Consider the following 19,855-nt stretch of genomic DNA (forward strand, 5'->3'; position numbering starts at 1 on the left):
TACCAGATAAGTACAAATGAGTGATTTCTACCAAATACACTCCAAAAGAATACAAGGTCACAGAAAACCTTTGTGAAGCTGGGGTGTGACCCAATGGCACTGGATTCAATCCCTAGCAACGGAGTTGGATAATACACACACACATACACACACACACACACACACACACACACACACACACACACACACACACACACACACAGTTGGATACCACCTGCAGTTTCTACCTCTAATCCTGGAAGGCATCTAAAGACAGGTACACTACAAGCTGGTGGTCAGTCTTCCACATAATTTAAGTGCATGTTCCTAAAAGGCTTGTGTGTTACAGGATTTTCACATGTGACAGCAAGTGCACATCCTGTGCTGCTATGTGACAGACACAAGTAAAACCAAAGCAAACAGGACAAATAACTGGCACACCAAGAACCAAAAGTGGCACCCCTTCTGCTTCTTGGCAGGGTCCCATGTTCAGAACAGGCTGTAGCAGGTGCAGCAGGAACTGTAACTATGGTTGCTCATCTCTTCTGCCACCACAGCCCTGGCTAGCTGGAAGTTGCCTGCCCAGGAAAGATACCCAATTCAAGACCGCCATCCTCCACTCTGCAGCAAGAGGCAGGAAAAGTGGGAACTCATTGTGAATGAATTCTCTCATATTGAAACAAAATGCACAACTAATACACAAATCATTTTCTCCACAAGAGGAAATCCAGGGAACATGCAACAAGTCACCTAAACTGGGAAATGAATGAATTTTCAATCCTGTTAAATCTGTATCAGATTTTGAAGTCTCAACCCAGGGAAATGTGTGTCTCTATGAAAAATCTTAACCTCAACACAAGCTGATGCCCCATGTCACCATCTGCCATGTTCTATGATGACAGTTAGTTACAGACAGCTTACCCTCAGACCTGTTTCTTTCCACTGATCATTCAACATAAGAAGAGTGAAATCTGACTGGAGTTGAGTCACTTTCACACAAGTACATGCTTTCAAGTCTGAGTTTAAGCCAGATCCTACTTTTCCATGGATTTCTGTCACCAGACTGGTCACTTGTTGCCATGTGCAAGTCTCACATGGAGCTGACCTGCGGTTGTGTCCTGATTTGCTAGGATCATTTTCTTTTTTTTTTATTACTATTATTAAGCAATTTTCTATTCATTTTACATACCAACCATAGATTCCCCCCCTCCTCCCTCCTCCCACACCCCCAGTCTTCCTCTCCAAGTCCTCCACTTCCCCATTTTCATAGCTATAAACCACACACTGTAAAAGCCAGGTTTTGCCTTCCACCACCAGTCCTTCTTCTCTGGCTCCCGTGCACAAACTGATGGAAATGTTACCCTATTGCGGGCTCTCAACCCTCAGAAGCCTTTTCTAGCATGTGGCTCAGTCAGTTTCTAAACTTAGCTCTTGGAGTGCTAAAATCAAACTGTAGTACAATGCTCCACCAGTAGGTGGAGCATCAACACCAGGTGGGCTCAGTGCCTGCCTGAGGCGCCTGTCATATGCTTATATCCTTGTAGGATACTGTGATTACTAAGCACCTAAGAATACAATCTTAGACAACCTATTTTCAGGTTCCCCCTGCTGCAAGAGTTGTTAACTCTACTTCCCAATAAAGCCTTGTTTGCCTGCCCTTCGTCAAAAAAAAGAAAAAGAAAAAAAATTAAAGAAAAGATTACAGTGCAGGATCTGGAAGGATGCCTGGAAGGCCAGACACCCAAGCCTCCAGTACACAAGGGAGGAGGAGCAGAGACCTGGCAAAACTCCATTTTAAAACAAACTCTATAAAGCAAGCTAAAATCAATTCACTTGAACTAACAAAAGTGCCCACACCAAGAAGCCCTTGACCAAAGAAATATGCTGGGAAAAGAGAACATAGGAAACACTTTGTCTAGGTTTTAGACAATCAAGAGATAAGAGAGACCCAAAAAAAAAAAAACATTAAAATAAAAAAGCAATACAAAGAAATCTAAATCCTAAAGAAATTTGTGATTACTAGAAGTTAGTCATGATGCATTTAGAATAAAACTCCAAACACTGGGGAATGGTGTGATGCTCTCAACTAATGGGCACAGACCTGTCAAGGACCAGGGTCCCACCACAGACACACAGAGGTATGGAGCACTTACTCTCAAGCCAGCAGTCAGATGAGAACAGTCTTTAGTGCTGAAGAGTTAGATACAGACACTCAGGAAGAGGATCCTATGTGGCAATCATAATAACTAGAAATGAAATATGGATACCCCTTCCCTGCGACTTGGAAAGGTCCGTGACAGAGCTCACGAATATTTCTCTGGGGAAGAGTTCTCATGTTCCTGGAAAAGATGAAGATCGTCGATGCAAAAACAACAAACAAACAAACCCAGACACCCCTGAGGGCAGACCATTTGATGAAATGTTAATAATGCTGTAACACAGTGGTGCTCTCTTCCAGAGTGCTAAGACACTGATAATGTACTCACGTTCCCTGCTCCAGAAGAGGGAAGACGAGGACACAAACAATATAACAGCAGACAACAGTGACGTCTGTATTGACTCTGATTTACCATCCAACACTTTTAGAAGTGATGAGACTATTCTAAAACAAGAAAAGCAGCTGGACTCAAAAGATCATTTTCAATGAGTGTGATAGCTAACCTTGGTTGTCTACTTGACTGCATCTGGAATTGACAGGGACCCACACTGCTGGGCACTCCTATAAGAGATTTCTCTTCATTAGATTATTTGAGGAAAGACCTACCCTAACCTGGGTGGCACCTTCTGGTGATGGTCCACATAAAAAGACATGGAAGAAGGAAACTGGTTTTTTTCCTGCTTGTCTTCACTCTTGCTGGCAAATTCACTATCCTGTTGCTGCAGTCAGTATTAAATCCAACTTCTTCAAGGATTCTAACACAGACTAAAGACAGCAGATCTCCAGGAACCCTCTAGAACTTCAGCACCAGATTCTTGACTTTTCTGCAGTGAACCAGATGTTGAACTCCTTGGATCACAGCCTGTTCATTCTATCAGTTCTGTGCCTCTGGCTAACGCAGAACAGCTGCTGCTAAAATCCACCACACCTGAGCTGCTGGGTTGGGTATCAGCTTATGCCCCTGGTTCTACGCTGCCTAGAGTGCTTCTTCCAACAGGCACTTAATTGGAATGCCTGGTTCAGAAACTTTCTACAGGCCAGACATGATAGAGCATATCTTTAATCCTAGCACTTAGGTAAGGAAAGCAAATCTCTGTGAGTTTGAAACCAACCTGATCTACGTAGCAAATTCCAGGTCAGTCAGGGTTACATAATGAGACCCTGTTTTTAAAAAAGGAAAAAAGAAAGAAGGGAGGGAAGGAGGGAGGAAAGAGAGCAAGCAAGCAAGCTGAGTGGTGGTGGTGCACACATTAAATCCTAGTACTCGGGAGGCAGAGGCAGGCAGATCTCTGAGTTCTGAGTTTAAGTCCAGCCTGGTCTACAGAGCAAGTTACAGGACAGCTAGAGCTACACAGAAAAACCCTGTCTTGAAAAACAAAAAAACAAAAAAAAGACACACAGAAAAGACAAAGAAATTTTCTACAGAAGCTCATTAGGCATTGTCAACTTGAATGGTCACTCTGCTCCTTATTTCCATCCCTGTTAGTGATGGTCACGTTTTCTCTGGAAGAAGAACTACAGCAGTTGGCTAGGCATGGTGTGCAGCATGCCTGTAATCCCCACACAGAGGCGAGAAGGTGACCACACACTCTCGACCATCCTAGTCTCCACAACAAATTCCAGACCAGCCAGGACTATATAACAAAATCCTGTCTCAAAAACAAACAACAAACAAAGAATGAGGAGGAGGACAAGGAGGAGGGTGAGAAGAACCACGGTGACAGCTTGCACTGACAGGTTAACAAACAGCGTGACACCCTGAGTTCTTAAGAGGGGAGTTGTTTTTCCACTGTGCCAACCTGACTTAGCAATAAGCCATTTAATACTATTTTAAACTACAGAAAACATTAAAACCTGTATGAACTTTCAAACACAAGTTTCCAAACCAACAACAGGACTGTGAAGACTGGACAGTTCTGAGTTTGTGCCTAAGATGTGGCCTTGGTCTCTAGGCTTTCAGCAGGCTCCTCATATCCTTGCCCACCTAGAGACTGCAAGAGAAAATGCTGTGGGATGTCTTTCTGTACGCTGTGAATATGTGTTGCTCTGATTGGTTGATAAATAAAATGCTGATTGGCCAGTAGCCAGACAGGAAGTATAGGCAGGGCAAGCAGACTAGGAGAATGCTGAGAAGAGGAAGGGCAGAGTCAGGAGTCGACAGCCAGACACAGAGGAAGCAAGATGACAAGGCAAAACTGAGAAAAGGTACCAAGCCATGTGGCTAAACATAGATAAGAATTATAGGTTAATTTAAGTGTAAGAGCTAGTCAGTAATAAGCCTAAGCTAATGGCCGAGCAATTATAATTAACATAAGCTTCTGAGTGATTATTTTATAAGCAGGCCACGGGACTGTGGGAGGCCTAGTGGGACCAGAGAAACATCCAACTACAAGAAAAGGTTAAAAAGATTGATGTATCCTAGAACCAGGAAGAAGCAAGTGAAAACCATAAAAAACTGTAACAACCAAGCAACATGGGCTGAAGGATCCAAACAGTGACAATTACATAAAAGGGGTGTTTCTGCAGCAAGTGCCAGGGCTTCACACAGGTCACCTCCTTCTGTCCACTTTCCCCCTCGAAGTTGGGGCTGTATCTTCCCACCTTCCAGTCAAAGGAAGCACAGACACTGCCCACTGTGGCACAGTACAGTGCTAAGCAGTGGCAAGGTAGTTAGGTAAGCCCTCACAAGTCAGAGTCAGAGCCCACCCTGGTTACTACATGGCACCAGCTGAGGAAAGCAACCGGTTCCAAATTCCATCTCAACAGCAAGTGAGATGGACCAGAGATTGGACTCATTACAAAGCCTGTGCTCTTCCCACATGGCCACTGGGCTTCTACCTGGACAGATTCCCCTCTACTGTGTTGTGTGATATATCTTGTTTGTGCTCTGACAAACAAAGCTTGCCTGGAGATCAGAGGGCGGAACTAGCCACTAGTTAACCATAGAGGCCAACTTTAATCCCAGCACTTGGGAGGCTCATGTCTTTGATCCCAGCACAATCGGGAGGTGGAGACAGGAATACAAGGCGGGTGGAGACAGGATCTTAGCCCCTTTTTAGTTTGAGGATCTGGAGAGGTAAGAAGTCACTAATAGCTGCTCCTTTGCTTCTCTGATTTTTCTGGTTATTACCCCAATATTTGACTCCTGGTTTTTGCTGATAAGACTAATTAGGTTCATGTTTCACTACTGCTTTGTGCTGCCTGTACCACATTCAGGGTTCTCCAGTTTAGGGTCCATCACTCAAATGCTCTTGCTAATGAGGCCTCCCAGCTAACCCACATAAGTGACTAACCCCATAACCTAAATTTCAGACACACGTGCACACACAGACACACACAGACACACACAGACACACACACACACACACACACACACACACACACACACACACACACACACACAAAGTCATCTTTAAAATAAGTAAATAAAAATAAAGTTATAAGTAAAACTATTCCATAAAGCAATAAATGACATTACCACATCTTGAAAGCATAACAAAACACTATGGGACAGATGATTTCTAAAAGAACCACACTGGCCCAATTCAGACTGCCAAACTGCCCAATGAAAGGGAGAGACAAGCAGTTACCATTCCTGTTCTCCAGCCAGGTGCAGCAGAACAGAGGTAGACCCAAGTACTGCAAAGGAGTCCCAAGGAAACAACCCTGCTCAGCTCAGGGGGTCCTGCAGCACTGGCCCTGCCCCTTCCTGAGGTAGAGTGATGGAACCCCCAAACACAGGTCAAAAATCAACCCTCCAGAGATTTGTGTATGACACTTTCACTTAGAACTACCTCAAATACAACACAAAGCACACTTTGAAAAACATCAGCTTGCAGTTTACATAACTGTCAATTTTTTCCAACTAATGAATATAGCAGAAATTAATTTTTTAACTTTTATCAATTTGTTTCCTAATTTTTTAAGTTTTTTAACTTTTACTAAATTTATCCACTTTAATTTATGAGTGTTTTGCCTAAATGTATGTCTGTGTACTGTATGAATGCCTTCTGCCCAAAGAAGTCAGAAAAGGGCATCAGATCCCCTGAAATGGAGTAACAGATGGCTGTAAACCATAATGTAAGTGCTGGGAATTGAACCCCACTCATATACAAGAGCAACAACAGCTCTTAACCTGAGCCATCTCTCCAGCCCCTAAAAATCAATTTTAATTTTCCTAGAAACATTACACACAGAGAACCTTTTTATATTCCATAAAGTTCACAGCTTGTAAAATCTCTTTATAATCTCACTTTCAAAAAGCTCAGTGACTTTAGTCAGTGAGAAACAACTGCTGGTAGTATTGATCCTGGATGCTGATGAAGCCAGATACATTTAAAACTATGTGGTAGTAGTTCTGCGAAAATGAAAATGATGAAAGAAAGGTACCTGAATACCCTTTAACTTAAAAGCAAAGTGCTTAGCAACCTGTAAGAAGATGTCAAATGGACACATCTGCAGCAGGTCCGTTCTTCCCCAGCCTGCTCACCTGGATGACTTTATAGAAATAGGCATACTGGCGTGCTGTGTTTTTATACTGGCTGAAGACATCATGGATGGCTTGTGTCGACTGAAGACATCGCACTTCCTCTTCTTCAAAGTAGAGAGGGGTGTCATATTCACTGGGGAGAGTCTGAATGTATGGCTGCCAGAAAGAGTTGGGGCTGGCTCGCTCACACAGCAGATGAAAGGCCAGTGCAATGTTTCCCATGGCTTGGAGAATTCGGTCTTGAGAATACAGGGGCCCTGAATTAATCCAGAAGTTAGCAGTGTAAGTAAGTGCCATGGACTCCTTTAAAAAGCTACCACTCAAACATGCTAAAATCACAACACAAAACTTCAAGGTCTTATAACACTTCATGTCACATGCATCCTTTAGACATAAAATTGAAAAAGCTGAATATGGATTTAAGGAACTATGTCATTAGTTGAAAAACAACCAAGCATTATCTTTTATTATCAGAAATGAGATTTTATAGACTTGTATAACTTGTACATTGTCTTATTCTTACCCAATACTGAATTCTTAGCAGATTCAACAGTCATTAGCAACTTTCGTGGAACCCATAAGAACAATTCTTCTGCCTAGAGAAAAAGTAAGAAAATGGTAGAATCTCACAGCATGCTACAATAATTTCAACCATATCTGTGTCAGAAAGCCACCCACAAGGAAATAAATACAACACAGTTGCATATCAGCACTTCTAAAGATCAGGGGTGTTTTAAATATTCACATGTGTACTATAGTTAAGTGAGAAGAAGCATAATATAAAATCCTATTTCTGTGAGGAAAACTGGTACTATCTAGTCTTTATGCTGATGAAACAAAACAAGACTTTCAGCTTTAATCGGACGTAGGTAAACTTCTAGAATAGAGCACAAAGGTGGGCCTTACTGCTTGTTGTACTTAGACTTTCACATTCTAAAAATGAAATAATCCCTACCTCTAGCCCAAACCCTCATGTGTAAAAAGTGAAGTGCAGCTTCTGCTGAGGTCATGAACCAGAGCAGAATCCCTTCTGCACAGGGATTCAAACCACAACACTAGCTAAAGCACCAGCCCCCAAACATCCTTGACCTCACTAATCTTTTCCCAATGTACTAGCACATCTTTAGAATGATGACTGTGTATGTCTGTGACTGCCTCTACTTCTTAACCCAGCCTAGAGCTCTGTCATGGAGGACTGGGCCAGGTGAGAACTAGGAAGCAGGGCCTCAGCAGAACCCAATTCACAGCACCTTAACCTTGCACCTTCCAGCCTCCAGACTATGAGGACAAATGTTCCCAGGAAAGGCGCCAGTACTGGTATGAATGAAGCTTCTTACTTGATACACAAGAAAAGCCTGTGACATCTGGCCTCTGTCAGTGTCTACTATTTGAATGCTTTTCTGTTTTGTCCCCTACTGTAGATTATAACTATCATACAGGAAGGAATTCCAGTTTTTTTCTGTAAATCTGGCATAATAACAAATGAATATCCCTCACACAGTAGGTATTCAACAGATATCTATTGTGCCAGAGTTGTGAGGACAAATGGTTAATGAGAGCTTAGCCAAAAAGCTGTTGGAGGCATGAGGGGACTAAAATAATAACATCCATTTCCTCTACCCAAGTTTTTCACCAACTGAAAGATATGAGACCATAATAAAGGGTCACTCAAAATATAACCTGCTGCATTCGAGAAGCAAGCAGAAGCTCACACCAGGTCACAGGCACACTGGCTTGCCACAGGCCCCTTGTGTGAGCTTGCCCTGTAAGGCACGGGGTGGAGAGCACAAAGCAGAATGAACATCCTGAGCAACCAGCACCCCCAGGCTAAGCCCAGCTCCTTTTCCCCAACTGGCAAAAAGACTTCCTCTTGAGGACAACAGGACTGAGGAGCAGAGAGGCTGCCCGAAAGCATCTCTCCAGATGTCTAACTCTCCTCTCCTCTCCCTACTGCTTATAGTGCTGCCATTTCCATGAATGGCACTTTCAGTTATCCAGAACAAGGGCCCAACTTCCACACTGCCTCCCCCACCTCCATCCATCACAGGATGGATGTGCTCTCTCTCCCACTGTAAGTCCAGATCCTTTTCCTTAATTAAGTCTCAAAATCCTATCAGGCATGTTCTATGGGATCCTCAGAGAGGCTTGTAAATGCCATGCTCTAAGGCAGGGTTAATGACACATCTCCCCAAGAGGATGAATTGCCAGGACTCTTAGAATGCTGTCAGACTGAGGCTATTCATGGCCCATGTGGTCAGATAAAGAACTGCAGCCCACAAGGATAGGGAATGCTACCTATGTACCCACAAAGCTTTAGATAAGCCTCAGGTGTCTCTGCCCCACACCTTGAGCCCAATCTCAATACCACACAATGGTTCAAACACACTTAAACCCCCTTAGACCAACAGATAATAAACTCACCTTGATGTCTCTTGTTGCTCTCAAACCAAAGCCCTCTTCTTTGAAGTTAACCATTTCAAAACCATCGACCGAAGCCCCATTTTCAGAGGCCCATTTCATTAGATCAGGGAAGTAATCTTCTCTTTTCCCATCAAAAGTAACAGACAGACCTATAATCCACGTTGGAAACAAGAGCTACTTTAGGACACATGTCATCACACAGCTCTAGAGCATACAGGCAGAGCACAGCTCATACTGGTTTTTGTCTTAACACCCATACCTTGAAATAATCAAAATTAACCACCAGGTAGTCATGGTACATACCTAAGCAAGCTCCAGGAAAGGTGAATTAAAATCCCAAACTCTCTGCCAGTCACAGAGAAGTACTGACACTATGTGACAAGAGCACTGAAGGTAAGGTGCCTCTACTACACAATATTAACAGCAAAGGGAGAGAAGACTTAGTTACTACAATTGTGGCTGGGATCTGCCTGTATGCTCAAGTCTGACATGCCATCTTGTCACACTGTCCTTAACACAAAACCCAATCAAATAAAATCAGCAGCTAGTCTCTGTATACTGATGCTTGGGGAGAGATGAGAATGCTTTGCAGGCCTGACATTAAGAACACAGAGATGCAGGGCTAACACCAGCAACTAGAGTGTGAGCTGTGGGTGTCCACAGATAAAATACCATAGTGATACTATCTTTTTAAAATTCAAGCATGTGGCTGCAGAGATGGCTCAGCAATTAAATTCACTGGCTGCTCTAGAAAAGGATCCAGGTTCGATTCCCAGCACCCACATGGTGGCTCATAACTCCAGTCCCAGAGGATATGATACCCTCCTCTTCTGGCCCCCACAGGCACCAGACATGCACATGATGCACTTTTACATATATGTAAGCAAAACACTCATTCACACAAAATAATAAAGTATAACTAAAGAAAAAAAAGTTAAACTCAAGCATGACAGTATTTATGTAAATTTATATATAATTGTGTTTGTATTTATAGTTATATGGCGTTTATGGGGAGTAGAAAGTGTTCACAGTAAAGACAAATACCTTTGAAAGTAAGAGCAGTGTGGAACCACAGCTCTATCTGGAATATTTTCTTTCTTAAACCAAATACAAAAATCAAAAGAAAGGTGGAGGGCGGAGATGAACAAGTTGGAAGGAAGAAGGGAAGACATGAATGAAAGTTAAGTTCAGCCAGTGTTCGATCTGTGTAGGAGACTCTCAGCCACCTTCTTTTCTGGACTTGCCATCAAGTTTAAAATACTCAGGAAGGTGAGAGGTCATCCACTGGAATAACCATCACATTCTGATGAAGTGGGGAACAAGAGGCATGCTATCAGCATGAGGACAGGCATAGAACCCAGCCCACTTCACCACCCTGTAAAGTTTCCTGACACACTTCTATGCCATGCCAGGTATCACAGAAACTACGGAAGACAAATGAGCTGGGTGAAGTTGAAAATGGAATTGTGTTCTCCTCCTTCTATAAGTTTTGTACAGCCTAGTGACTATCTACTAAGAGAGAGACTCAGAAATGCAGAGACTCTTTTGGCTACTTGATAGGAGATGATTAACACCATCAAGTCCAAATAAACCAACTAGAAAGGACCTGCTCTCCACCTGGGAATCCAAGACCATCTGAGCTATAGATACAGACCACACTGTCACAGGTTCACAGACAGAACAACAGTTGGTTACTTCAGACAAGTGGGAAACAACCACTTAGTTTTCAGACTCCAAAGAAGGTTCTCATCTTTTGCAATGTGTGCTCCTTACTGTTTTCTCTGCTGCCTTCCATGTGGGTGTGCATACCAATCTTTTTATGATTTACAGGGCAAAAACAACAGTTCTACTGAAAAAGCTTTTTCAAACTGATAATCCCTTTGCCAACTTGGCTAGGAATAATTAAGATGGCTACCAAATATGCCCTGTAAAAACACAGCTCAAGAGGTAGGGTGCAGAGGCTAGAGAGACCCAGTGACTCAGCAGTTAAGAGCCAGAGAACCCAGGTTCAATTAATTCCCAGCACCCACATGGTGGAGCACAACCATTTGCAAGTTCAGTTCCTTGGGATCTGGTACCCTCTTCTGGTTTCCACAGGCACTGCAATAGTACACATATATGCAGGCAAAATATACACATAAAGTAAAAGCAAATCTTAAAAAAAAGAGGTACAGTTCAGTGGTAAGAAGCTTGCCTAGAATGCACCCTGGGTTCAATTTTCAGCAGCATACCACCACGACCCCAAAAAACCCACAAACCCACACAGCTTAAGAAATGTAACTATCTCTTCATCAAGGTGGACTGGGCTGGATGTAGTGGTTCATGCCTATAACCCCAGCAACTAGAAGGCTGACACAAAAGGACTGCCATGAGTGCAAAGCTAGTCAGGGTCACACAGCAAGACTCTATCTCAAAGAAACAAAAGATGGGCTCGAGTCAATCATAAACACTTGGTAAGATACTAATCAAATCAACACCACTTGACAAGTCAAAAGAAACAGTTAAAACACATGTCATAAAATAAAAAAGAATAAAAGTCATGCCATTTAGCCCCCAGTCACAAACGTTTCCTCCTATAGCTCAGCACTTGTGACCTTCACTCTCAAGTGGACAATAGTCTCGGGGGGTCTCTCTGGGTGGCTGCCTCATCTCTCTATAGACAGACACAAGGACCTGAGGTCTTACCACTAAGAAACAACTAACCTATGCCCAGCTTCCCCTCAAGAGCATCATTCCAACAACTTTACCTTTTTGCTTCTTTCTTATTTTCTCAACCAGAGACCGGATCTGCGTGTACTCTTCCCATTCTTTTCCTGGGCCGGGTGCAGGACTGCTGCATTCTGTAATGTGAAAGCCACCAAGTAAGACATTCCTCCTCTAATTTAACCAGCTAGTCTGCAGAAGAAGGGAGGTTTTATCTTGTTCTTGGCTTACGTTCAAGGACAGAGCTACTCCAGCCCGGGTAATGTACATGTGACATAGAGAGGGTGAGTATACTTAGTACACTTTTCAAAGCATACAAATGCCCTAATACCCAAGGATGCCCATCACTTAACTTCAGCCCAGCAGCCTCATGTGAGTTCCCACTTCTTCTAGTAACTCTCCTCAGAATACATCTATAAACAGGTAAAATCTGAAAGCAAAACTAAAATGTAAAACTATTTCCCCTGATCTCTTCTAGATGGTCAAGGTGCCTTTCTGGCTGAGTCCCAGAGCAATGGCTCTCTAAGGAAACCAGCTACACTGGACCTAAGGACAATTAGTTGACAAACATTTCACATCCATGTGTATGCGTTTCATCAAGCACTCTGGGGGACTATGAAAGAGATGGCACAGTCAAGCTGAAAAAAGAGCGAAGAGTCTTCTGAAGAGGCTGAACTGCAGGGCCAACCCCGACCAGTCCTGGAACACACTGGCAACCAGCCTCCTGGCAGCACTGCCTTATTAAATATTACACCAGCTTAAAGACAGTCTCCTTCCCTCGCTCCTGCCAAACCCACTGCCCCCATCTCACTAAGGAAAGGACCATGTGGCAAATAATTCACATAATCTGCTTATGTGCTGACGCCTAACTTTTCAGTTAACCAGTCTGACTTCATTCTTCCCCCACCAAGTGCTGACTGAGGCCCTGAAGTGTAACAGCAAAGCAGGAGTCAGGGCTGAGAGCCACCTGTGTTCTCATGGGAGAGAGGAGAACAATGATGAGATGCAGGGACAGTGGAGCTCAAAGCACCCAGGGAGGGACCTGACAGGAGCCTGGCTACAATTTTTGAGGAAAAGCTCTATTTTACTTGAGATTTAGCTGTCAAATAATATAAACATAAAGGAAAATATATGGCAAAAGATATATATATATTTTGCCCCAAATATAGGGGCAAAAGATCATGGCTATGTCTGAGGTATCAGCAGCACCAGTTTTAACTTACAACTCAAGAATTATCGAAGTATTTTAGCATAAAAAAGCAAGTGTAGGCACTGATGACACTTCATCTCAAACTACAAAGTCGCAGGCTTCATGTGAAAACCAGAAACACACTTACATAATTACTGAAAATAACGGTGAGCCATTCCAGAAGAACGGCTCCCTTTAAGTAGGGCTGACCGGCCGGGCGGTGGTGGCGCACTCCTTTAACCCCAGCACTCGGGAGGCAGAGCCAGGCGGATCTCTGTGAGTTCGAGGCCAGCCTGGGCTACCAAATGAGTCCCAGGAAAGGCGCAAAGCTACACAGAGAAACCCTGTCTCGAAAAACCAAAAAAAAAAAAAAAAAAAAGTAGGGCTGATGGTCATGGTACATCTTCACAACCCAAAGCTCATGTGGTCCTTGTCAAGTGGCTGGAGACAGTGATCTGTATTTGCTGACAGACACGGAGCCTAGCAGTTTGTACAGGGCCAGTCTGCTGAAGAGCAGTGGAACCTGTCCTTGCTCATGGGTCTCTGGAGAGTATCACATCCCATGGCTGGGGTATAGAAGCTTCACATCTGACAGTTACATGCCCTAACAGGTGCCCACATCTCAGTCTTTGCAGAGGAACCGAGGTGAGGGAAGCTCTGCAATGCGCAGGTCCACGGTTAAGAAGATCAGAGCACAAGCTGCTCTGATGAGCTCCTGTCTCAGGGAGCTCCATACCCGCTACAGGCAGAGGAGTGAAAAGGCACGGTCATGTGGGGCAAGCACAGCTGGTGAGGGTAGGGCTGGGGTGGAGAATGGGACACTTACTCTGCAACAGCTCACTTGTCAGATTCAAGATTTCCTTTGGTGACACGGTGGCTGTGGCCCCAGTACCTGATTTCTGAGTTTTCACTCGACTCTTCTTACCCATTTTCTGACTATAAAGAGGAGAGAAAAGACAAAGAAATGGAAGTTACATCATCAAAGAATAAAATCAAGAAATTAGATTGGCAGGGAAGCATCTAAGATCTTACCTCAATACACAACTTGAATTTTCTTAAGGGTAAAAAAAATGTGTAAGTAACCTGAAGCCTTTCAAACAGGAAAGAGAATCATACAAGGCAGTCTCAGGAGTCAAAGTGCACTCCTTCTCACCGATGAAACCACAGCAGAGGCAGCTACAACTCTACAAATTTTAGCTATCCAGACCTTCACATTGTACCCTGAAGCATTACTGCAGGACACCAAGGGGATAATGTTGATGCATATACCAGACACACAGACAGACAGACAGACAGAGACACAGACACAGACACACACACACACACACACACACACACACACACACACACACACACACACACACACAGTATGGTAGGCTCAGAAATACTAGATCCTTGGTCACTCTCCCTTAAAACAACCACTTCCCACAGTGACAGTTTAGCCTTTCCAGACAAACACTGAAAAGAAACATCTCAGATAGCTAGTCTAATGCCCACACTCTGCTCCATGTCAAATCCAAAATGCTTCAGAAAGCAAGTGCAGGACTTAGATAAGCTTCACACAGACCCTGGCCTTCAATGGGCTTCCTGTCCCTGTCCAGTCTTGCACTTTAGCCACATGAACTTTGTGCCAGCAGACACATGAGTAATGACTAGGATATTTCACAGACAAACGAGATACTGGGACAAAGGACATAACAATGACTTCTGTGTAAAGACCTCAAGGAGCTGACATTACGTCTAAAGAAAGTAGGGCTCAGGCCATTCATAGGCGGGGCCAGGTGAAGCAAGGCAGCAAAGAGAGGAGGGCAGTAAGATAACCACTGAGAGTGCTGGGACTCCTGAAGGAAGTGTGGACCAATCCTCTGGAAAAGAGCTCATTAGAGTTGCACAGGCCACCCCAGTGACACCCCCCATTCATGGAGTCCCTGGATGATGAATGACACCATCTCAATGGAGAGACAAATGCCTACTGTGGTTGCTTTTTTTTTTTTTGGTTTTTCGAGACAGGGTTTCTGTGTGTAGCTTTGCGCCTTTCCTGGATCTCGCTCTGTAGCCCAGGCTGGTCTTGAACTCACAAAGATCCACCTGGCTCTGCCTCCCGAGTGCTGGGATTAAAGGCGTGCGCCACCACCACCCGGCATGTGGTCGCTTATTATAATAAAGAAATGAATGGGTCTGGGTAGGAATGGGCATGGAGTTTAGTGGTGGAAAACACAACCTAGGTTTAATATGAAACATCAAAAAAGGAAAGAAAGAACTGCCTGATAGGGAGAACTGTGGTAGGGCAAAGTTTATAAACGTGTAAAATGGCTAGGAAACAAAAGTAAGTAGTCAGTTTAACATCAAAAGCTAGACAGAGTGCAGAAGGAGGAACAGCTTAAGCACCTCTTCCTCTGAGTCTCAGAAAGGAGGCAGATACTCCCTCTCTATCATCACTGGCACCCAACTAAGAAAAAGGACACAGGTTGGACAGAGCATCAAGCCTTTCTCTGGGAATCAAGCCCACCCAGGTCTATGAAGGCACCTCTGTGGAGACACAGAACTCAGCCTACAAGAAATGAAAGCCACTGAGGTGCCTGGTAGTAATAACATTTTAATCATACTTCCAAATATAGAAGAGAACTGCTGGCTGGCAAGAAGAACTGCAGAACCACACTGTTGGTGGCATACAACTAGGCTCTAGCTCCAGTCTTATTGTCAAGACCTGTTATCCTGTGACTCTCTAAATGACTCAAGATCAGCACTATCAGGAAGAGCTAATAGCCCCTTCTCCTGCTCGAATGGGAAAGGCCTACAAAGGCATGCTGCTCCTCCCCAAGTGGTGTGATGATGTCAGGACTGTAAACAGGCCTTACTTACTAGGTCCTCTGTCCCTCAACTCTCCAGTTGTCCCTGGTGTTAGTCGACCTCCAAGGGCTCATTCAAGCAGCCACAGCAAACTCCCTATATTGAGTACTTACCCTCTATCAGGCACCAGGTTAAGATCAGTTCCTTGGGTGATCACATCTTTTCTCTATCCAAGGTCACCTAAGAGGTAAGAGGCTTAAGCTAGAATCTGAACTGAGCACCACTCCCATACTGCCTCCATTTATATACAGACAGGAAGCACATGGTATTTCAGGGTCAAAGAGCTTGAAAGGTCTTCCAGACTAACAGAGTTAAATACTTGATGCATCACACCACATCCCCTGCCAATGACGGCCTGGCTCACACTTGAGTATCTGCAGCAACCTCATTCTACATATCTCCTGCTTAGACTCTGACAACAGTATGTCTCTCTCCCTGACCAAGTTCCTCTTTTGCTACTGTCTTATTTAGGGTTTCTACTGCTGCAATGAAACACCGTAACAAAAATGCAAGTTTGAGAGGCAAGGGTTTATTCAGCTTACACTTCCACAATGCTGTTTGTTCATCATCAAAGAAGTCAGGACAGGAACTCAAACAGGGCAGGAACTTGGAGGCAGAAGCCAATGCAGAGGCCATGGAGGGGTGCTGCTTACTGGCTTGCTTCACATGGCTTGCTCAGCTTACTTTCTTCTAGAACCCAGGACCACTAGCCCAGGGATGGCACCACCCACAGTGGGCTAGACCTTCACACATCAATCACTACTTGAGAAAATGCCTTTACAGCTGGATCTCATGGTAGCATTTCCTCAACAGAGGCTCTGTCCCCTCTGATGACTCTAGCTTGTGTCAAGCTGTAATACAAAACCAGCCAGTACAGCTACAAAACCAACCTTCCCTGCTACTACCCCATTCCACAGTACCTTACAGATCAGCAATACCAGAGGCTCCGTATCCTAGTGCACAAGACCTGTACCCCTGAATACATCTCTCCATTCCGTCCCTTCCAGTCCTCATCCAACACTTCAGTCACTTGTTCTTTTTCTTTTTCTTTTTCTCAAACTGCTTTTTCTTAAACTCATATCCAGGCATCCCCTGAAAGCCTTTCCAATGTTCCCAGTCATAGTCTTCTGTCCTTCACACTCCTGTTTTTCTTTGGGTTGTTTTGTTTTGTTTTGTTTTGGTTTTTTTGGTTTTTCGAGACAGGGTTTCTTTGTGCAGCTTTGCGCCTTTCCTGGATCTCGCTCTGTAGACCAGGCTGGCCTCGAACTCACAAAGATCCGCCTGGCTCTGCCTCCTGAGTGCTGGGATTAAAGGCGTGCGCCACCACCGCCCGGCTCGCCTGCAATTTCTTAAATGTCCCTCAATTACTGTGGTACATGACTAATGCAAAGCCCACTTCTTTCTGTCTTGCCCCAGACATGAGGCTCCTTGAGGGAACACTCTGTATTTTATTTATATTCCTAACCTCAAACCCACAGCTCAGACCTCTACACATAGCAGTTGTTCCACAGAGGATACTGCACTGAGCTCTCAAGGAAAATCCTCCCCCAAAGTTCTAATGGGGCAAAAACCTGTGTTCCTGATGCTGCTGGCCAAGTGTCTATCCCCTGGTGATATACAGAAAATGTCAAATGCCTGTTCCATGTGAGAGACCATTAACTACGTCACAGGGATGTGAAAGCACCACAGAGTTCTTTGGCAGTAACTGTTGTACAATACAAACAGTTAAGTTCAAAAATGGCCAGCTTCTAGAAACAGTAATAGGTAAAGAGATACAGAAGTCATCTTCTGTAACTTGGAAACTCCATCAGTAATTTAGACTCTGGAAGAGCCTCTGTGTGTGTGCATGCATGCATGTGTATATGCATTCATATATCATCTTCAAAGTCCCACGGTGGTTGTTCAGCCTAGGCAGCCACTCCCAGGCCAGGTTCTACTCTTCTCTCTCTGACGCCGTTCTCCTCCACCATTGTGCACAGTTGGCCTTGATAAACTGAAGCACAGTGCACAGCTTCCCTGGCTTATCCATATGCCTGCCACACAGCCACCACTTCCAGTAAAGTAACAAGAACATCCAGTGTACCTCACCCACCCACCAGGCACTTTCAACCTAGAGGCATCTCGAGAAGCAGCCACTATCTTGACTTCTATTACCCTTGATCAGCTTCCTCTTCTTTCAACTTCAGGTAACAAATTTATACTCCACATGGGCTTCTTTTGCTCAACTTAATGTCTATCCACAACTCCAAGTTGACAGCTGCCCTCCCCAGCAAGGTCTTAGAAGGATGAACTGCCTCACCTCACTCTACCTGCTTGGCTTCATTCTATCTATCCTTTACACTACTTAGCTCCATGGGTTTATTTGTGTTCTGGAACACAGACATGCCTTGTCTAGGCCTCTGTCTTCTGGTATAGTTTCCCAAATACTTTAAGGCCCTGCGAAATTGTCCTCAGTGACCTTAGGGGAATTCTAAGCTCTTCTTTGCAGCTGTCACTCCTATGAAAGTCGGTGAGGAAGGTTCAAAGGCAAGGTCATTAACAGATGATAAAGGCTTGGTTTGTCTTGGGATTTGTCTCTTGTAAGTCTCTTTGGACTGCTTCCTTCCCACAGCCCTGTAGAATCTAAGAGAGAGAGGAAGCAGCCAGCCCTAGTCCACACAGAATCTCCACTTACAGAAGGGAAGGAGTAACTGTCTGGGTCCTCACAGAGCACACCTCCCTAAAGTACAGGATTCTAAGTTGGCCCACCTCTTAATCTGTTCCACCCAAAAGATAGTTTCCAGGGCTCTCAGCTGTGGGGCTCCCAGAGTTCTCAGCCTGCACACCAAATCCACTGCTGAGGCCAGAACCGGTAGGCTCCATCACCTCTTGACAAACCTTCGATACAAGAGTAGTTTGCACTTCATACACAAACCATACAAGCAGTCAGAAGGAAACAATGACTGCATGTTTAACAAGCTCTACTGAAGAATGAGGACAACTCTCAAAGTAAAAATATACACTTATGTGGTGTGGGGGGAGACACAGCTTGACCGTGGTACTAGAGTCACACTTAAGAGAGTTTCTTCAGAAAACCACCACTTCATATACAGAAAGACTTCAGGACACTAAATAACAGAACTTCTGGAAATACGTTCACACTTCTTGTATATTTTTAGTCTCTTTGAAGGCAGTAAAGAAGGAAATTAGTTGTTTCTGGTACCAAAGGAAGAGCTATGGCCAAGCACAGCTGGAAGTTCAGTGGGCACTTGCTACAAAGGCCACATACATCTGTCCATGTGGCCAGCACAACCCAGTAAGGCCGGTGCTGAAGACTCCAGTTGTTAGAAAGCCTAGCAAGGGCTGTTACTTGGCCAAGAGACCACAGCCACCAAGCACCAGACTCAAGCTTGAAGCCATGAACCAGTTGCAGCATCCAGGCTGACTCTACAAGCATAAGGGCACTTGAGTAAACAAGTTCTCCCCATCTCCCTGCTTAGGCAATGCTGACCAATGTGAAGGCAACAAAATTAGGGAAGGCCAGGCCTGTAGGTCTCAGAGTTGAGACCAGAAACTAAGACACATCCAAAATAAAGCAACACAGATAATTCCCCAAATGTCCAAGTAACTAAAGACAGAAGGGTAAGAAGGGAAGTACAGTTTAAGAAGGATGACTGAATCAGTTGGAAAAGTGGTTTCCTAAATCCAATTCTCCCTTGCCAGTTTTCACTAACAAAAATGATCTATGCAATGTGATTTCCCTAACCTTGTGGATTTGAAATGATTACCCACCGTTTATGCTTATGATTCAAAACTTTCCTACACACAATGGTTCACTTTTTTTGTGATTTGGTACACTTGGGTGCTAGTTTCAAACTTTTAACGGAAAAAAAAAAGATGTCAAAGAGGTACCATGCATATCTTAAACACTCTGTGTATGGGGTGTGTGGCGGAGGGTAACTATTCACTCATCAGCTTCCTATAAAGACCAAATATTTATTGCCAATATTCACTCTACATATTTATGTAAACATATGCTAAATTAAACATCTATGCTCTCACTCATTCTTTCTCTGTTCCTCTCCCC

The 19,855-nt window shown here is 44.1% G+C and overlaps 1 protein-coding gene across 1 annotated transcript in view; it reads right to left on the reverse strand.

Annotated features, from left to right (window-relative positions):
* The window catches only part of Setd3 (SET domain containing 3, actin histidine methyltransferase), a 69,543-nt gene that overhangs the window by 40,515 nt on the left and 9,173 nt on the right, over positions 1–19,855 (reverse strand). Inside the window, exons 2-6 of the mRNA XM_052738930.1 lie at positions 13,766–13,875; positions 11,795–11,887; positions 9,048–9,196; positions 7,150–7,222; positions 6,627–6,883 (exon numbers count right to left, since the gene is read on the reverse strand). Coding sequence (XP_052594890.1) covers positions 6,627–6,883; positions 7,150–7,222; positions 9,048–9,196; positions 11,795–11,887; positions 13,766–13,868 — 675 coding nt within the window. The 5' untranslated portion in view covers positions 13,869–13,875. The remainder of the gene's footprint in view (positions 1–6,626; positions 6,884–7,149; positions 7,223–9,047; positions 9,197–11,794; positions 11,888–13,765; positions 13,876–19,855) is intronic.

Source organism: Peromyscus californicus, unplaced genomic scaffold (assembly GCF_007827085.1).
Source record: "Peromyscus californicus insignis strain IS unplaced genomic scaffold, ASM782708v3 Scaffold_15__1_contigs__length_86483966, whole genome shotgun sequence".
Taxonomy (NCBI): Eukaryota; Metazoa; Chordata; class Mammalia; order Rodentia; family Cricetidae; genus Peromyscus; species Peromyscus californicus.